Raw genomic sequence first — 16,727 nt, 5'->3', positions numbered from 1 at the left:
ATCTCCTCCTCCGAGTCCGAGTCCTGCATCTTGCGGGCCATCAGCGTCAGGAACTCGGGGAAGTCAATGGTGCCGCTGCCGTCCTGGTCCACCTCGTTGATCATGTCCTGCAGCTCCGCCTCCGTCGGGTTCTGGCCCAGCGAGCGCATCACCGTGCCGAGCTCCTTCGTCGTGATGGTGCCATCGCCGTCCTTGTCGAACAGCGAGAAGGCCTCCTTGAACTCGGAGATCTGCTCGTTGGACAGTTGATCAGCCATTTGAAAAGTAAGCCTTTGGTGGTGGTGATTCCTCTTTTTTTGTTGGTTTTGGTTTTGTTTTTACTGTAGACAAATAATCCCCAACCTGTTGGGGGTGAAAAAAATAAATAAATACGAAATTCAGCAGAAAGTGAAAAAAGGAGGGGGAAAAAAAAAAAGAAAAAAATACTGCGGCTGTAGAAAAACAACCATGACGGTGTATTTGTCATGTGTATTCACCATGGCTGCTAGGGAATCAAGCAAAAAAAAAAAAAAAAAAAAAAACAATTAGGCGGCAAATAAACCTAAAAAGAAAAAACAAAAAAACAAAAAAACAACAACCAAACGGCAGGTATGAATTGAACGCGGCAAACGTAGATGCATAAATGCATATGGTATTCTCCACCATCAGCACGACGACTACTTCTGCTGCCAAATGAAACATTGGGACAATAAATGAGTCAAGCGCAAGAGGGTTACAGGTGTGAGTGAGAATAACTTCAAAAATAAACACTCGCACACAAACAAATAGATTCAAATACACATTAAAGCAAGCAAAAAAAAAAAAGAAAGAAAGAAAGAAAGAAAGAAAAGAAGGCTCCCATACTGGGTTCACACCGTCTCTATTTTTTCTGCCTCGTCGTGAGGCACCTCAAATTTCCGCGGAGCTGTTCCATCACAACATTTGCATCCAACGACTCCACGGCACGTACCTCAGATGCATTCTCAACACCTTTAGTCATTGCCAAAAAGTGCCCCTGAAGACTAGTCGTTACCTGACCTTTTTTAGCGTTCCCAAATGACAGTTCCGCACGGTACTTGTATGAGATTACACAACTCATTGGAGCACAAACAGCCAAGGCATACTCAATGTTATCCATCGGCTTTGGCTGTGATGTAAAGTACTGCCACTCGCGGCGAAGTTCCTCGTCGTTTGCGATGCAAGACTCCTCTACGGAAGTCGCGACCGCACGTGTTTTTGACTGCGGCTGACCTGCATTGTGTTTCTCATTCTCCACTTCCTCCTCCTCCTCCTCTTTATGCCCCTCTTTCCCATCAACTGAGTTGTTACGAAGCAAAGAAATGGAAGATTCATTATGGCTGTTAGTTTCCCCGGACTTATCTTCATCAATAAATTCGGTCACTTCCTCAACGTCCTCTTCTCGCTTTTCATCAAAGTTTTTTTCCTCAAATGCTTTTGATGGAAACAACTCATGTCGCTTCTCCTTTTCCCGCTGAAGCGCCAGCACCTCCAGCTGCACCTTCGACATTTGATTGCCATTAAGAAGGGCGCCATACAGACGATCTTCCTCGTCCTGATCTTTATACTTCTCCTGAATTTTCTTAAGCTTCTTCCGCTGATGCTTTGTCAGCTGCTGCATGCTTTTTTGTGGAGAGGGAGCAGACGCAACCCTGGTGCCACCACCGGCACCACTCCCTTTTCCTCCTCGCTCGGCCCCAGCAATTACTTTTTGTGTTGTTGTTGTTGTTGTTGTTGTTGACGGGGTTGACGTGGTCTTTTTCGAAGCCGTCATCCCCTTCTGGGCGGCCTTCCCCTCAGCGGCCTGACGCCCCTGACGTTGCTGCTGCGGCTGTGGATGACGACGCGGTCCGCGCAGCTCCCAAAAGGACGGCAATGGATGAAGTGTGGTGGCGCTATCAGGCGGAAGAAATGCACCGTATTCTCCCTCCTCCCCTTCCTCTTCCAAATGCCGTGGGCGAAGTTCCCCTTCGGATATGAAGTTTGGCAACTCGTCACGGTCGTTAGGATCAATGCGGCGGGTGGAAACGCGGAATAAAAGTCCACATGCGAATGTGATTGGCTGTGGTCGCAGGTAGTGCTTTTCCCCGTCGAAAAGGTAACAGCCACTGGCGGTACCTCCGTTGATCTGTGACGCATGCACCCACCAGGCAGCAACACTGAATTTACCCTCCCACGCAGAGCTGCGGCTCACGCACCACGCACCAGCTTCATCAAGGCTTGTCATGTGTATACGACACGTCTTTGCCTGACAACCCTCCTGAGGATCGCCTTCTACATCCTCCACAAAGGCGGTGGTCCACGCAGAGCCAATAGGCCGAAGTACACAAGGGAGTGCACCATCCACGTCGCAGTGCACAAAGACATCACCCAATTGCATGACACGTCGTATGAGAATCTCCGTCGTCTGTAGGTCTTTCCCCTGCAGCACAAAGTCGCCACAAGAGGTTCGGAACCAAGAGAACTTCTCCCACCAAAAGCGACGTCGTTCCTTCACAATGGCCTTCTTTGTCTTCTGCTTGGCTGCAAGACGCTCCCCTTTCTTCTCGGCTCCCGCCAAGGCCTTTGCTGTGGCAGCGACGGTTTTTTCGTACTTGATACGGTTGGATTTCATTTTCGCAAAGTACGTCGTCGCGTTGGCGTACGCCGTTTTACTAAGTTCCACTTCAATGACCATCGGTGTCACATCGCAGTCCTCCTCACCTTCATCCTCCTGCTCATTGGATTCCACCAGCACGGAGATGCTGTTGCGCTCAAGAAAGAGATCATGCACCATGTACGCCACTGGATGTCCTTCCGCATGTCGTCGCTTCAATAGGCTGCGCAGCGCATCCCACTGAATTCCCGCAGCAAGTGCCCCGTTAATAAGCCCAATCGCCTCGTCAATCTTTACCGCATTTTGAATGATACATTCCCCTTTACGTTGGTTCTCTTGCTCTTCCATTTCGAGTGCATTCAGACGACGCTGGTGATCCCGCTCAAATTTATTCCTCTTAGATATAACGGAGGTCGTCTTCTTTTCATTGTGTTGCTCAATCTTTTCCGTCTCTGTGTAGAGAAAGAAGGCATCGCATACGCTACCAAAACTTTTTAAAAAGGACGTCACCACACCGTCACTGCTGTACTGGGCAAGGAGAACAGGACTAAAGTCATCATACTTCACAGCCTGCATCTGCTGTTGTGATTCGTCAGCCACGTTGACATTCATAGACTTTTCCTCCTCAGCCTGTGACTTGTCTTCTTCAATTTTGGATGAGGCTTCTTGGCCACCTTTGCGAGATTCTTTCCTCTGCCTATGGTTGGAAATCAAATACCCGCCCCCAGGCAAAGGAGAGAAGGTAATCTCCCATGCCTGTAGCATTCCAGGTAGAAGCAGCTTAAACATCGTCTCCGCGTCCGACGTTATCTCGCCCTTTTTCACATTCTTCACTCCTGTGACGGTCAAAATGTGATCTGCAAGGGCAGGTCCAAAGTGATGCACAGCAGAAAGTGTAGAGCGTATGGTCTCATAGTCCGCATGTCGAGCAAAGACGGTGTGCCATTCTTGCTGTAGCGCTTTTGTGCGCCGCTGCTCCTCCTCCTTCTCCTTTCCACTCTCCGATTGCGCCATAACCTCCTTCTCCTGCTGTTCTTCAAAAGGCCTTGTCACGGGGTACAACTCCCGCACGAACATTTTGATATCATCATCCTTGTGTGTGCGGAGGAGAAGCAAAATGCGGTACTCGTGGTCGGTTAACACAACGTTGCCCTTCGAAAAGAGTTCAATGATAATGTGATAGGAGGCACCCTCGCCCACACCAAAGCGAAAGTCTACCGTACGATCATGCTGCAGTTGTGTGACGGAGTCAAGCCGCCATGCCCGTACATGTTTACGGAGCTTAAGCGTAAACTGCGAAGGCACTTTTGGCTTCTCTCGCACAAGTTGCGTAAGATGCATCCGTATCCCACTTTCAAGCAAAAGTGTCCGTTTGTTTTCGCCGTGGCCAAATTTAAACAGAAACATCTTTGGATTAATATCATATACGTTCAGTAGGCGTAGGCCGAGAAGCTCCGACCGCATCTCCTCCACGGAAGCCCGTACATCAAGTGCCGTCATGCGTTGCTTCACCATTTTTCTTACCGCTTTTCCCAAAGCTCCTCTTTTGCACCAACAAGTTGCCGTTATTTTATTTTATTTTTTACTTATTTTTTTGTTTTTGTAATTCTTGTCTAGTGCACTTGTGTCTGCCTGTATATTTATATGATGGTCGAGTCACTCCTTGGGAGAGTCAGACAGGCGGTGTGGCCTCTTCGCGATATTTTTCTTGCCGCCCATCAAACCGGCGAGGTCGCACAGAACAGGAAAAGAAAGAAAAAAAAAAAGGTAAGCGGGCAATGGCCCCATGTGTAATATTGCAAAGAAAATTCAACAAAAAGACACATGTGGTAACTTCCAACACGCCACGGAAGTGAAGTCTTCATGCATGAAGGGACAAATGCAAAGAATAGGGAAAAAGAGAAAGAGAAAGAGAGAGGGAGAGACGGACGCCTCCACCCCACCGGTTTATCCCCCCCCCCCCCTCTTCCTCCTTCTCTTTCCTTCAACTGTAACACAATAAATTACACCCAACATATCCACACAACGTTAAACTCAAATCCAACCAACCAACCAAACAATACATGCACGGATACCATAGATGCCAAACGCCTCCTTTTCTCTTCTTGTTGTTGTTGTTGTTGTTGTTGTTCCTTCTAGTCCAATGCGGTTCTGTCATCAGTAAAAAGGTGCGTGCACTAATGATCATATTAGGAACAATTACTATTACACTCACGCATGTATTTCATCGACTCAGTGCCTTTCACTTCATTCTCCATCACTCCTGTTGTCATGGCGGCCTTCTTCTTATAATGCCTCCTCCTCCTCTCCGCTGTCATCCACACCATAATTGACAACAACTTCAGGTGCCACATCTTTTATCTTTTCCAACGGCGGTTCCATTACGGATGCTGCTACCAGCGGTGCTGATGATAGTGTTCTTGGTAATGGCCACGCCACCTCCAGTCGCTCCATGACTCCACGTACCTCCTCCGCCGTCGTACCAATTCCACACGCCATGACAAGTAGCGGGCATGGCAGAACCTCATCGGTGTGCATGCCGTAGTTACGAAACGACAACCCACACAATTGTTTTATCGTCGAGTCAGGTACAATTACCCGTGGTCCTGTGACAGCGCCACGAAATAGACGCGCTCCTATCGCCTTTGCATTCGCCGCCCCTCCCACCGTATGCATGGTAACTGCAAAGCTAATGTCATTCCTATGTGTTCCACGTACTGTACAAGACGCTGTTGCGGCAGCCCCAGTAGAGCCAGCAGCGGAGGCGGAAGCGGCGATGTCATTTACATCTTCTTCCTCTAGCAAAACTTCACCCCTAGCCATCGCAAACCTACGCAGCCCTTGCTGAACCATGTTCAGCACCTCATAACGTACTTCCCAGAGGCGTTGAAAGCCGCCGCGGCCCATACTCAGAGCCGTTATAAAGAGATCCACAATCGGCGAAATACTTGCGCGCCCTGCGTACAAGGCGGCAGCACGTTCCACCACATGCTTTTTACCGCTAAGCACGGCGCCGCCTACGGGGACAAGAAAATTTTTGTCTCCTGACTGCACCATGGCGTCTATGCGCCCCAACCGCATCGCCGCATCCAGACGCCGCATGATGACTCGGCTTTGCACGCCGTAGGCATTATTGACCACGTACGGGATATTCATGAATTTACAATGCTTGGCGATGGCAAGAACGTCGTCCGGGATACGTGGAGCAAAGCAGCTGGTCGTCGAAAGCACACAAAGCACATGTTTGGGCCCACCAACACGTTGAATCGCGGCGACGATGTCGTCCAGGTGGACTTGAAGAAAAAAGGGATGCAGGCACGTCTCACTACCTAACCCTAAACCACAGGTGCCTTTTCGCTGCAACGGTGCATGCCGAAGTTCCACAATCTCTGGCACAAATCCTGCCGCTTCAATACACTTCAGTGCCGTCTTTTGATCAATACGGGCCCAAATGACATAGCGGGGCTCGTCCTCCACGGCACCCTTCAGCAAATCCGGCATTTCCTTCCGCTTCTCATCTCGCCGCAACAACGCCAGAGCGCGTAACACCAACGACAGTGTCATTCCTGTAGCCATGGGGAAAACCACAGCCGACTCAATGGACGGCGCTCCTGCGAGTCGCAGCAGATCTAACATCATGCAGTTTGTTAATTTGTGTATCAAACTCGAACCGGCTGCCTTTGGTTGGTCGCTCAAAATATCACCAGAGCGTCCGATACCGTGAGCAAGGCCGTAGTTCCTCCGTGCAACAAGTGGCGCTGCGACGCGACCCTCCCGCTCCCCCGCACCGACATGTGCAGGAAAGTTATTTGTATCCATCAACGCAAGTTGATGCAGCAGCCACTCAATGGCAACATCTGACATGCCCTTCTCAGGACACCGACGCTGGGCAAGGACGGAACGTACCAAACGCTCATTTGCGCGGAGTGCCTCTCCTCCTGCCTGAACATAATTCGCCGAGACAAAACCCTCCGCCAGCGACAATGCCCGCTCATTCATGTCGGCGTGCACACACACACACACACACAAGAAAAAATAATAATAAAAAAAAACAGGGCGAAAGCGTGGGGGGGACCAAACGAGCAGGCGACTTGTACGTATAAAAAACTTCGCTTCTATTTCAACCCTTCACGTCTACTACCCCGGTTAGTGTGGGACAGTTTTTTATGCAGGCAGCCACAACACACAGAGGGGGAAAAGAAACTAAAAAAAAAAGAAAAAGTTCATCCCACCGCGTGATTGGACTGTTTGAGCAGAGAAGTGACATGTCGCCGGCAAATTCCCCCATCCCAACTTGCCAAACCGTCTCTCTCCTCTCTCTCTCTCTGTGTGTGTGTGTCTGCGTCCTCCTCACGACTGCTACTCTTCTTTTCCCTCCCCCTTCATCCATCCGCACTCCTATTCTCCTTCTTCGTCTGGTCCTTCTCTCTTCTCATCTCTTTCCTCTTCCTTCCTCGTTTATTAAGTGAAATTATCAGAAAGAAAAACAACAACAACACAACCCTCGCAACGTCACACATCACCCCTACTTCATCCCACATGACACATATCAACCAATTAAATCTGCAAGAGTGTGAGCGACGATCCACATGCAACAATAACAAAAGACTTCCCACCGCCCAGCGACCCTGCGGTTGCCACGCTGTTGACAACGGATCTGGTTGTGTGCACATGCCGCAAGGAGCCGTAACCACCGCTCATTGAATCCCCGGCGACGGTGCATAAGTGCAGTTCGTTACCGCACGCAAACAGCAGTTGGTTGTCAGAAACGGCCAAAACAGCCGCCAGACCGCGACGATCACGTGGCAGTAAACTCGAATTGAGAGCTGAAAAACTTGACACCGTCAGTGACTGTGCATGTTTCAACGTGTCGTTGGGACACACGACATTATAAGCAATTGCCCACCACCCTGACGCGATGCAATTTTGTCCTGTACGCTCAGCAGACTGCCCCTCTGCACCGGCAACAATAAGTCGCATCTGACGTGCGGCAGCATTGTAGCAAAGCGTGGCATCGTTTAAAATAATTTTTTTGGCCGCAAGCGGTCCCACCGCCGAGGTACAGACGTTGTGCACAACATCCGAAAGACTGTACGCATACAACACATGTGGCAACGCTCGTGGACTGCCCCGAATTGGATCGTCATCTAACAAAATGGAGAGTCCAACCTCACTCTGTCGTGCCTGTCGCTGCATGTGGTGTTCAATTAGCAGCTGCACAGAACCACCCACAACACTACGTGTGATATAGCGCACCTCCCCATTGTCAAGCACAACCACAAGAGCCACATCCATCGTGAAGGCAGCATGGTAGCGCTCTGGTACCAACACTCGCACCACTTCGGCTGTCGCAAATGAAACACAAAAAGTGTCACTCATCGGCTGTCCAACATGCGGCGGGTGGTTTTTAGTAAACACCCGCACTACCGCTTCCGTTGCCTTCGCCCTCAAAAACTCATCAAAGCGCTGCGTGTCAACCACCACCACACATGTCGATGAAGCCGCGACAATAAATTCCGGTCGCCCCGCCGGGTCAAAACCAACGCAGACATCCGTCACTAAGTCCTCCACAGAAATTAACCCGTCAGAGTACTCGCAGAGAGACGTCTCGCACACCTTAAAAAGCGCCGGTTGGTTTCCACCAGCACGACTTTCCACCACAAACAAGCACAGCGAACCACAACTCGTCCCTACAATAGCCAAAGCCGCACCACCGCCCGGCAGAAGCGCAACCGTCATACATGTCACAAGGCCACTCGTGAAAACCAGATTCCCCACTTCCACTAATGGACCAAGCGCACACATTTCCTCAACAGCGGCACCGCCCTCTAACGGCAGAGATCGCATCATTGTCGATAACAAGGCTACTGAGACGATGCCACCACCAGCAGCCAACACCACGCAACCGCAAGGTAAATTAACGGTACGCACAGCAACTACAGGATGCGGCAAAACACAACCACCGCATTTCTCCAACATTGTAGAAAAAACAGCGGAGGGCCTCGGAAACTTTGCCGGCATCGACACACCTGGAGCCTCCATTCACGCAGTTGCACGTTTTCACAGCTATAATTGCACTTTCAAAACAATAACCTGTTGAACAAACACGCACACACAACTAACAAGTGAAAACAAGAATACTACAAGAAATGAACACAACACAAAAAATAATTCAAAAAAAAAAAAAATAAATAAAAAGTTGTCAAGAATAAAAAAAAAAAAGGACTCCAACAGCCAAAAGACATTAAAAATCACTCTCAGCAAAGCGAGAGGAGGAGAGGCAAGTCACACAATCGCCCACCGCTGGGTAATACAATAAGTACGGCATCAAACCAAGAAAATGTGAGCACAGTTAAAACACACACAGAAAAAAAAAGGTGCTCCTCGCCCTTGCCCCGTTCCTCACACTCCCACAGTTACTATTACCGTTATTCTCTCTACTCAGTCCCTCACCAGCACGCCACGCTCAATTGAACACACGCCCCTCCAGCACAGGCCTCGGGATCGTCGGGCCCTCCCAGCACAGGTAGTCCGTGATGCGCTCCCGCTGCGCCGCGACGTCAGCGACCTCCTCCCAGTCGAACAGCTCCGTGTCCTCCACGTCCTCCACAATCGCCGGCATGCCCCGGCCGCGGAACACCCACAGCGCCACAATGTCGTGCCGCCTCTCCTCCCCAATGATGAGTGCAACGCCAAACGCGTACTTGCGCACGTGCTCCATGCGCTGCATCTCGGTGCCCTCCTTGTGCTTGGAGCAGACCCTCCCATCCTCCCGATCCACGGCCTGGGTGCTGCGAAAGGCTGCCGAGAGGTGCCACTTTTGTGGAAGATACAAATGTGCAGAAACAACGGCCACCCTCACTCCCTCACACCTCCGCTCCCTCCACTCGCCCACGCACAAGGGCGGTGCCATGGGGAAGAGAAGCCCGCCGCACAGCGCATGCACAAGGGCACAAACAAAAGCAATGCCACCCACGTCGCACCGCAAGATAGAGCAATGCGCTCAGCACACACCATCCGCTCCCCTCCGAGCGCACTCAGCAGGCCGGTGCCCAGTCACCCTCGTGCCATCGCAATGGGGAGCACAAACAATCGTAGTCGCGGACCATCGGTGCCACTAGCAGGAAAGGAGAAGTGGGGGCATGTCAGCAGCACGGCCAGCAGAGGGACACTCAACGGGACACGGAGACACACAGCGACAGTGACTACGGTAACAATGGAATCACGCTGCGGTGAGTTACCAAATAAAAGGAAAAGGTGAGATTCCGGCATGACCCTCAAAAGAAACAATTAGGGAAATTTAATTCGGCAGAACTTTTGTTTCATTTGCCATGCAGCGCAATAGAAACGACCGTGTGTTTCTGTGTATACATATTGCCTGCGCAACAAAAACTAAGGAAAAATTTCGTACTGTTCCACGAGCCCACACAACATCCTTCACATTTCATGCGGCATCCGGCCTGTTCCTCCGCTCCTCCTTTCGTGCAGTCCGTGGAACGCACAGCAATGAGGCCGGCACCGTGTGTGGGCAAAAAAAAAAGCAAACAAGAGGGGGGAAACAAATCACTCATCACGGTATTTATCAACCAAACACTGCGTAAAGAAAAACACAACAGTACTGATTATAACAGACAAACTGCATCAAAGGCAACATTGAAAAGCAAAAACATCGAAAGAATCAACAAACAGCAAAGCGTTAAAAAATAAATAAAAACGGCGGCATAAAAAAGAGCGAGGAAAGCGGCACGTATTCTCCGTGAGGAGTCGCAAATCCACACTCTGTGGCTCAGAAGACTGCCACCCCCCAAACACAATCCCAGAAGCAGCAACACACAAGAAACACACGCGCACGGTATTGTTGCCGCTCAAGTCACGCAGTATCAATTTCACGTCGTTGGGAGAGGGCGAGGCGGTCGTCGGGACTCACGCCGCTCCAGACACTGCGAGGTGACTATTTGTAATAGGGATTCATGTCCAGTGGCATTGCGTTGTGCCCATTCATTTCCCTCCGGTAATATCCTCAGCAACGTGCGCTCTGACGCTGTCAACTACTCGAACCTTCTCGGGTGGTGTCGGAGCCACTTCTCTCGTCGGAACGGGGACCCTGTCCTTGAGTGCACGCATCGCAGCGAAATTCAGTAGGCGGTTGTGCAGAAAAACGTTCTCCACCTTCACATGAGATTAGTGCCCACCGCACTCCCCAAAGCAAAACCTCAGGACCTCAGGTGGCCTCTCGCCCGTTAACGGCACCTATTCCTCCCCAGCAACTCACCATCAACGTCCACAGAGGCCTTGTTGCCTTGCAGCATGAGTGCCACTTGGCATTCTTCCTTCGGCTCCCACTTCTTCTTGTGGCTGTACGACAGTTCCATGGTATGATTGGACTCAGTGTCCGCCAGCATCGCGGTCAGCAGAGGAATGCTCCCTCTCGGAGTCAATTCGATGGCCACCGACGCTACAAGTGTGAAGTTGTGGCTCAAAGATATATGACGCACTTCATCACCCCGAGTGTTCACAGGCCATATTGCCCTGGACTCAACTCCCGTCACTTGTAACCCATCGTTGTCCTTCACTGCACCTGTCACCGTTGCATTCAGGCAAAGGTACTCGTCGTTCCACCTTTCGTTTCAGGCCGCACCGGACAAAACTGCCACCAGCCCCGCCGTGGGTATAGACAAGCTGGAGAAGAAAATGTCCTTTTGCGCCAAAGTACTGAGGACGGACCTGACCGCACTCAGTTCCTCCATCAGGCGGGAAAGTGAAATGACACGGCATTCACCGTTGCCCCTCCGCTGTAAAAGATGCAAACTGCCATCCGAGTACAGCAGGTTGCTGGCGAGCGTCCAATTCGCAGCATTGTCCACGGCAACCGGTCCAGCAGAAAGCGTGCGGTTGCTGTCCGTGACCCAAAGGCAAAGCGCAGTGGCCCTTTTCTTCACCGAGGCGTGCCCTCTCTGAGTGTAAAGCATGACCTTCCTTTCCTCAATGGTCGCGGTGATGAGGGCATCCACACGCAGGCTTTCCTTCTGAGGGACTCCTGACCGGGCGTTGACCCACACACCTTAGAGTGCCCCGATGGCCTCCGTCCACGCTGTCCCCATGTCACGCGACTCGTACACCCTCCGGCCATTCTCGCAGTCAACAATCATGAGAAGTGATCCCTCCCATCCGGTGACGCAGGGGTTAAGGCATTGCGCAGGGGAAATGTCTTCAGAGAGCGTCCAGATACTGCCGTTGTCCGTCGAGCTAATGATCATGGAGTAAACGTCTTCTGCTTCATCCTTCGCCGTCAGAGGAAACACAAGCGTGCCATCCTCCATCACAACACCTGAGCCAACAGAAGCAATGAACTCCGTCCACTCACCTTCGTGAGAAGCAGAAGAGATCAGCTTCGGGAATGGTTTGGGGTCGCCCCATTCGATCCGTCCACTCCGCTTGCCACCCGTGGGATCCGTGACATCACCCACAAACAGTTTCGGCTCCAAGCCGCCCTCTCTCCAACACCCACCTTCGTAGGACACATCAGAGCCTCCCGCAAGAGAAAAAACTCTGTGGCCCTTCGTGATTGTTGTGCGGCGGAGCACAACACCCAAACTCTCCTTTCCCTCCGCTGCTCCAACCACAGTGTGTGCCCTCCATGTATCTTTTATTGACCTCGCCAACAACAGTGGACCAATCCCACGCAGAGTCGATGCACCCCGCAACCACATCAGAAGAAAAGGACATAATTAATTGACCAAGTCGATATTCGGCATCCATGCAACCTTCAAAGAAAGCAGAAATTACTCCACCAGCACTGACGAGAGAGGGTGAAACAAATGAATCCCTCGCCGTAACTGGAACAATCCCATCCTTCGGCTGCACCAGCGTCGTCTGCGCCACAAATAGATCGACTCCCTGCGGCAACTCAGCATTTATTAAACCACTCATCGCATCATCAATGGGATTCCCCTTCGGCTCGGTGACAGGCGTGGGCCTTCTTCCGGGAGGTGCCGGAGCCACATTGATATTTTAAACGTAAGCAAACTCAGGCCTCGTCTCGGACGTGTTGGTCGCCGTGTTGGATGCGGGACTCGGATCGACGGTGTTGGGTCCGTCAGCCGCCGCAGACAGTCGCCAATCCTCGTGTTGACGTGACGGCTCAGCATTCACTTGCGGTGCAGTTGTCCCACCAGATTTTGTGTCATCCTTCCCTTCACGGGGTGGCGGCAACTGACAGATGCCCGTCTGGTCAGCATCGCTGCTCCGTGCAGGCGGATGGATGGTTCCATCGGGATAAAATTGACGCCACCACAATTCATAAGGGCCGGCTTATTTATGTGTCGTCACATTCATCGTGAAGGCAACGGTGGCCCCTTCCTCTTTCCTTGCACAGCTGGCAGCACAGTTGCTACACGTGTGCACCGCATTGGCCACATGGCGCACAGCACCCAGCTCACCATTCCTGCAGTGCATGCGCACACCAAAGCCACTAAAGGTATAATTCTCACACTCAGCCTCAGCACTGGCAGCAGAACACTTCCTCCACACACACACACGCACACACGCGATAGCTCAGGCTGCCGTCACTCGGAGCACACGACACATCCACCGGCACAACCACCGCATCCGCATCACCAGATACATCTCCAGGACTCCCAGCAGCCGTCACGCACACGAACGAGCAGCAGCACAAGAGCGCAACGACCAACACGGCGCCGCACCGTCATCATCGCAGCCATCGTCACCCGTGGTGGAGTCGCTGGAGCCAGTCAGCTGATCCGTGAGACAGAAGAAAAAGAATGCAACAAGAGGGAGAGGAACGGAGCACAGCGGATACAGCGAGAGAGAGCAGACAACATGCGGAGAAGGCAGCAGGCCCAGCCGCACAGTTCACACACCACGAGACGGCATCCACGCAGGAAAGGCACACAACGCCAGCAGCCACAAACCATGCAGGAGGAGAAGACATCCACCACCATCTCCTCCCAGCTCATTCCCACAGCCAACGGAAAATGGCCAAAACCCGCGGCCACAACACAACGCACACGGAGCGAGCACCCACCACACCAGCCACACGCGCTGGCGAACCCTCATCCATCCATGACGCGGCAACAAAATTTCCAGCCATCCCGCCATCAATGGGACGCGGAGCCCAACTCAACGCAGTCACACGCGGTGCTCCACACCCGCAGGAAAGGTGACGCGGGCTGCGCACTCCCTCCTCCCTTCTCCTCATAGCCACGGAGGAAGACAACAGCCGCCACACGCAGCTGCCAGCATGCACTGCAAAAGAAGCATTCAAACCCACTGCAATGTGCATCTTGTGTGTGTGCCTGCAGAAACACAAAGCAAAGAAGTAAAGAAAGGAAGCAGAGTATGTGAGGGGACGCACAAAAATGTACAGCGGAGGTGCGTGGCGGAAGCAACAAGAAGAAGACCGCTCAAACTCACGATTGCACCGCAGTCCAAGCAGCGGCAATTCACACAGTATTTATTGCAAACAAAAAAACGTCCCCCTCATCTTACACAAACCCCATCACACAAAATAATTATAAATAAAAAGAAATCGTCCATTACTTTTCCACACAAATTTTAAAATAAGAAAAAAACGCCTGGCTGCCGTGTGGCCACACCAAACTGTCTGTATATATTTTGTCCGAAAAGAAAATTAAAAGATATTTAAATGTCCTTCAACCGTCCGACCCTCTGTGTGTCCGCACATCGTTTATATTTCATGGGGTCATCTGCGTGTTGCTGCTCCCCTCAGCCCTCCCATCGGCGCGCGAGTGCGGCCCGCAGAGCACAGTCACTCGTGTGTGTGGGGACTGAGAGAAGCACGCAGACATGACGGGAGTCGCGTCACTCCATCGGGAGAGTGAGCGCAGCAAAAAGAAAAAAATCATCGGGGGGGAGAGAAATACTCACGAGGCCGACCCCGAAAGAAATGCCGGCGCTTAAAGCGCACACGAAAAGCAAAAAAATCTTAAAAACACGGCGGCAGGGTGTGGCTGTGTGTGTGGCGCTGCGGGTGTCTGCCAGCCCTGGCCGCAAAGAAAGCAAAACAAGAGGGAAAGAAATGTGTGCTCCGCTCCACAGGCCCTCGTCGCACGCCCACACGTCACGGCTCCCTCAGCGCGCCGTTCGTCGCGGCCCCTCCTCATGCGGGCAGCAGGCGAGGCGCACAGGGCCGTCGTCGTGAGCGTGTCGGTGGTGTGCGAGTGGAGCAGTTGGGCGGAAACACACGGCACCCCTCACAGGAAGAGTGCGGAAGAAACAATTAAAGAGGGAAGAGTAGAAAAGAAAAAACGTCCACGGTGATTGCCCCCAAAAGCAAAAAAAAGGGATGGGAGATGGGAGACTAGAAAAACACACACAAAAAAAAGTAAAATCAACCAAAGAGAAGCAAACAGTAAAATAAATTTAAAATACGCAAAAAAAAAGATTTATGAGTGAAATTTGTTCCCATGGGGAAGTAATTCGGTGCTGAGGTGTTCCACGCCGAGACCACACACTCCTCAAGAAGCGGCAATCCCCCACAGTCCCAGCAGAAGGAGCAGCGGCAGCAGTCCGCCTCCGCAAACAGCGCTGCCATCACCATTTGCCCCAAAGTGGCGAGCGGCACCGACACCCGTTGCTTCTGCCGCCACTGTTTTCAGACCTGTCAGCTTCGGAATAGAAATTTTGTTTGCGTTGAGGACGCGGATCGCATTGTCATCCAACGGGCGGTTGTACAGCAGGACATTCGTCGCGGTCACAGGCACGTCTTCCTTGCTCCCTGCGCTGCCCCCATCCCCTCCAATGTAGAAGTGGGAGATTCCTTTCGAATCCGTGTTGTTCAATTCACATGGCGCATCTCCCACACGCTGACCATCGACGTACGCGGAGCACTGGGTGCCGTTCCGTAGCACAATGGCCACCTGGTGTGTTGTCTCTGGCTCCCAATTACTGCGGAGCTCCTTGGTCGTTTTGCCACCGCACAGCAACTGCCACTTCCCCTCTTTGTCGTACGACAGTCCCAGGAGCACAGTCTTCTTGTTGTCATTCATCGTCGCACCCATCAATGGAATGGGGGTATCTCCCTTCGGCTCACCGTGGACGGACAACGTCGCCACAAGAGTGAAGTTGTGGTTCGCAAAGTGGTACAGCTGATTCTCCCCCTGCCTCCCAACAGGCCACTCCGCCCACGCTCCATGGAACGTCACTCCATCCGCATACCCTGTTGCCACCCCATTCGTTCCTTTCCTTACTGTGGCGTTCACTCCGAGGTACTCGTCCTTCCATGTGTTACCAGAGAAGTTTTTGGACAAAAAGCCAACCAGCCCATCCGTGATCTTAACAGCGCTGCAGCCATTGCCAGTTGAGGGATTCTTCGCAGCAGTTGAAGGGCACAGCTTGGAGACACGGCCGTCCACTTCCTTCCAGGTCGCCAGCACCTCCCTCACCCGCTTCAGCTGCGCAGTCAGACGCACAGAGACCATACCGAGTGATGACTCCCCATCGCCCTTCTTCTTCTCGTACAGTGCAATCAACCTCTCATTAGTATTATGTCCACCTCCAGCACTTTTGTACAGCAGGGAGCTGGCGGCAGCGTCATCATCACCGGACACCGGCCCAATATCAACAATGTGCGTATTGTCCGTCAGCCAAAGATGAAGTTCACGCTTTTCTTTTCCCTTTCTGTTTGAATACACCGGCAGAGTAACGAGCATCACGTCCCTGTTCCCAATCGTCGCTGTGCTGAAACCGCTTCCAACGCCCTTCTCATGTCGCTTTTGGTTGTTGCCCCACACGCGCGAGAGTGTCCCGAGTGCCTCCGTCCACGACTCCCCCTTGTCACCGATCTCGTACACCCTGCGGCGGCCGTCATCGCACGCAGTCATCATCATGAGTTTTCCCTTCCACTCCACGACGGAGGGATCACTGCAGCCATCGGCAGACATCCCCTTCGACAGCTTCCCACCCTCAGTGACTGAGTAGCATATGATCAGCGAAACGGCCTTTCCATCCTTCGTGCCTTCCACGGGCAACACAAGCGTACCGTCCTTCGTCTGAACACCCGATCCACCGCCGCCAATCAGCCCTGTCAAGGATTTGTGTTGTTTTTCAAACTCAGTCCACGGAGTAACGGAAGTATCTTTTCCATAAATTTTTT

General features: G+C 52.0%; 5 protein-coding genes and 2 pseudogenes across 5 annotated transcripts, besides 15 other annotated features; all 7 read right to left on the bottom strand.

The window, feature by feature from the left end:
- On the bottom strand, positions 1-257 carry Tc00.1047053506389.79 (calmodulin, putative; the record flags this gene model as incomplete). Its single annotated transcript, XM_803589.1, has 1 exon — positions 1-257. A coding segment is annotated over one exon (257 nt), but the record flags the coding sequence as incomplete, so codon positions are not given.
- Positions 1-6,430: a sequence feature (heterozygous, non-Esmeraldo-like haplotype).
- Positions 499-521: a microsatellite.
- Positions 794-833: a microsatellite.
- Tc00.1047053506389.70 (hypothetical protein, conserved) lies at positions 860-4,108 on the bottom strand (the record flags this gene model as incomplete). Its single annotated transcript, XM_803588.1, has 1 exon — positions 860-4,108. The coding sequence occupies one exon, from the start codon at positions 4,106-4,108 to the stop codon at positions 860-862; it is 3,249 nt and encodes a 1,082-aa protein (XP_808681.1).
- Positions 1,242-1,294: a sequence feature (GA-rich).
- Positions 1,712-1,737: a microsatellite.
- Positions 4,159-4,189: a sequence feature (AT_rich).
- Positions 4,484-4,518: a repeat region.
- Positions 4,699-4,724: a microsatellite.
- On the bottom strand, positions 4,880-6,592 carry Tc00.1047053506389.60 (hypothetical protein, conserved; the record flags this gene model as incomplete). The annotated part of the gene is made up of 1 exon (XM_803587.1): positions 4,880-6,592. The coding sequence occupies one exon, from the start codon at positions 6,590-6,592 to the stop codon at positions 4,880-4,882; it is 1,713 nt and encodes a 570-aa protein (XP_808680.1).
- Positions 6,431-6,636: a sequence feature (haploid, non-Esmeraldo-like haplotype).
- Positions 6,602-6,621: a microsatellite.
- Positions 6,624-6,645: a sequence feature (AT_rich).
- Positions 6,637-9,095: a sequence feature (haploid, Esmeraldo-like haplotype).
- Positions 6,938-7,046: a sequence feature (GA-rich).
- Positions 7,151-8,635, bottom strand: Tc00.1047053506389.50 (hypothetical protein, conserved; the record flags this gene model as incomplete). Its single annotated transcript, XM_803586.1, has 1 exon — positions 7,151-8,635. The coding sequence occupies one exon, from the start codon at positions 8,633-8,635 to the stop codon at positions 7,151-7,153; it is 1,485 nt and encodes a 494-aa protein (XP_808679.1).
- Positions 8,722-8,815: a sequence feature (T-rich).
- On the bottom strand, positions 9,060-9,506 carry Tc00.1047053506389.39 (annotated as a pseudogene).
- Positions 9,096-16,727: a sequence feature (areas not merged during assembly with more than two copies in the genome that could not be assigned to a particular haplotype).
- Tc00.1047053506389.20 lies at positions 10,592-12,523 on the bottom strand (annotated as a pseudogene).
- Positions 15,091-16,727, bottom strand: Tc00.1047053506389.10 (trans-sialidase, putative; the record flags this gene model as incomplete). Its single annotated transcript, XM_803585.1, has 1 exon — positions 15,091-16,727. A coding segment is annotated over one exon (1,637 nt), but the record flags the coding sequence as incomplete, so codon positions are not given.

The sequence above is a fragment of the Trypanosoma cruzi genome, genomic scaffold, assembly GCF_000209065.1.
Source record: "Trypanosoma cruzi strain CL Brener 1047053516489 genomic scaffold, whole genome shotgun sequence".
In the NCBI taxonomy this organism is placed as follows: Eukaryota; Euglenozoa; class Kinetoplastea; order Trypanosomatida; family Trypanosomatidae; genus Trypanosoma; species Trypanosoma cruzi.
This window is presented reverse-complemented; position numbering and strand designations above follow the sequence as displayed.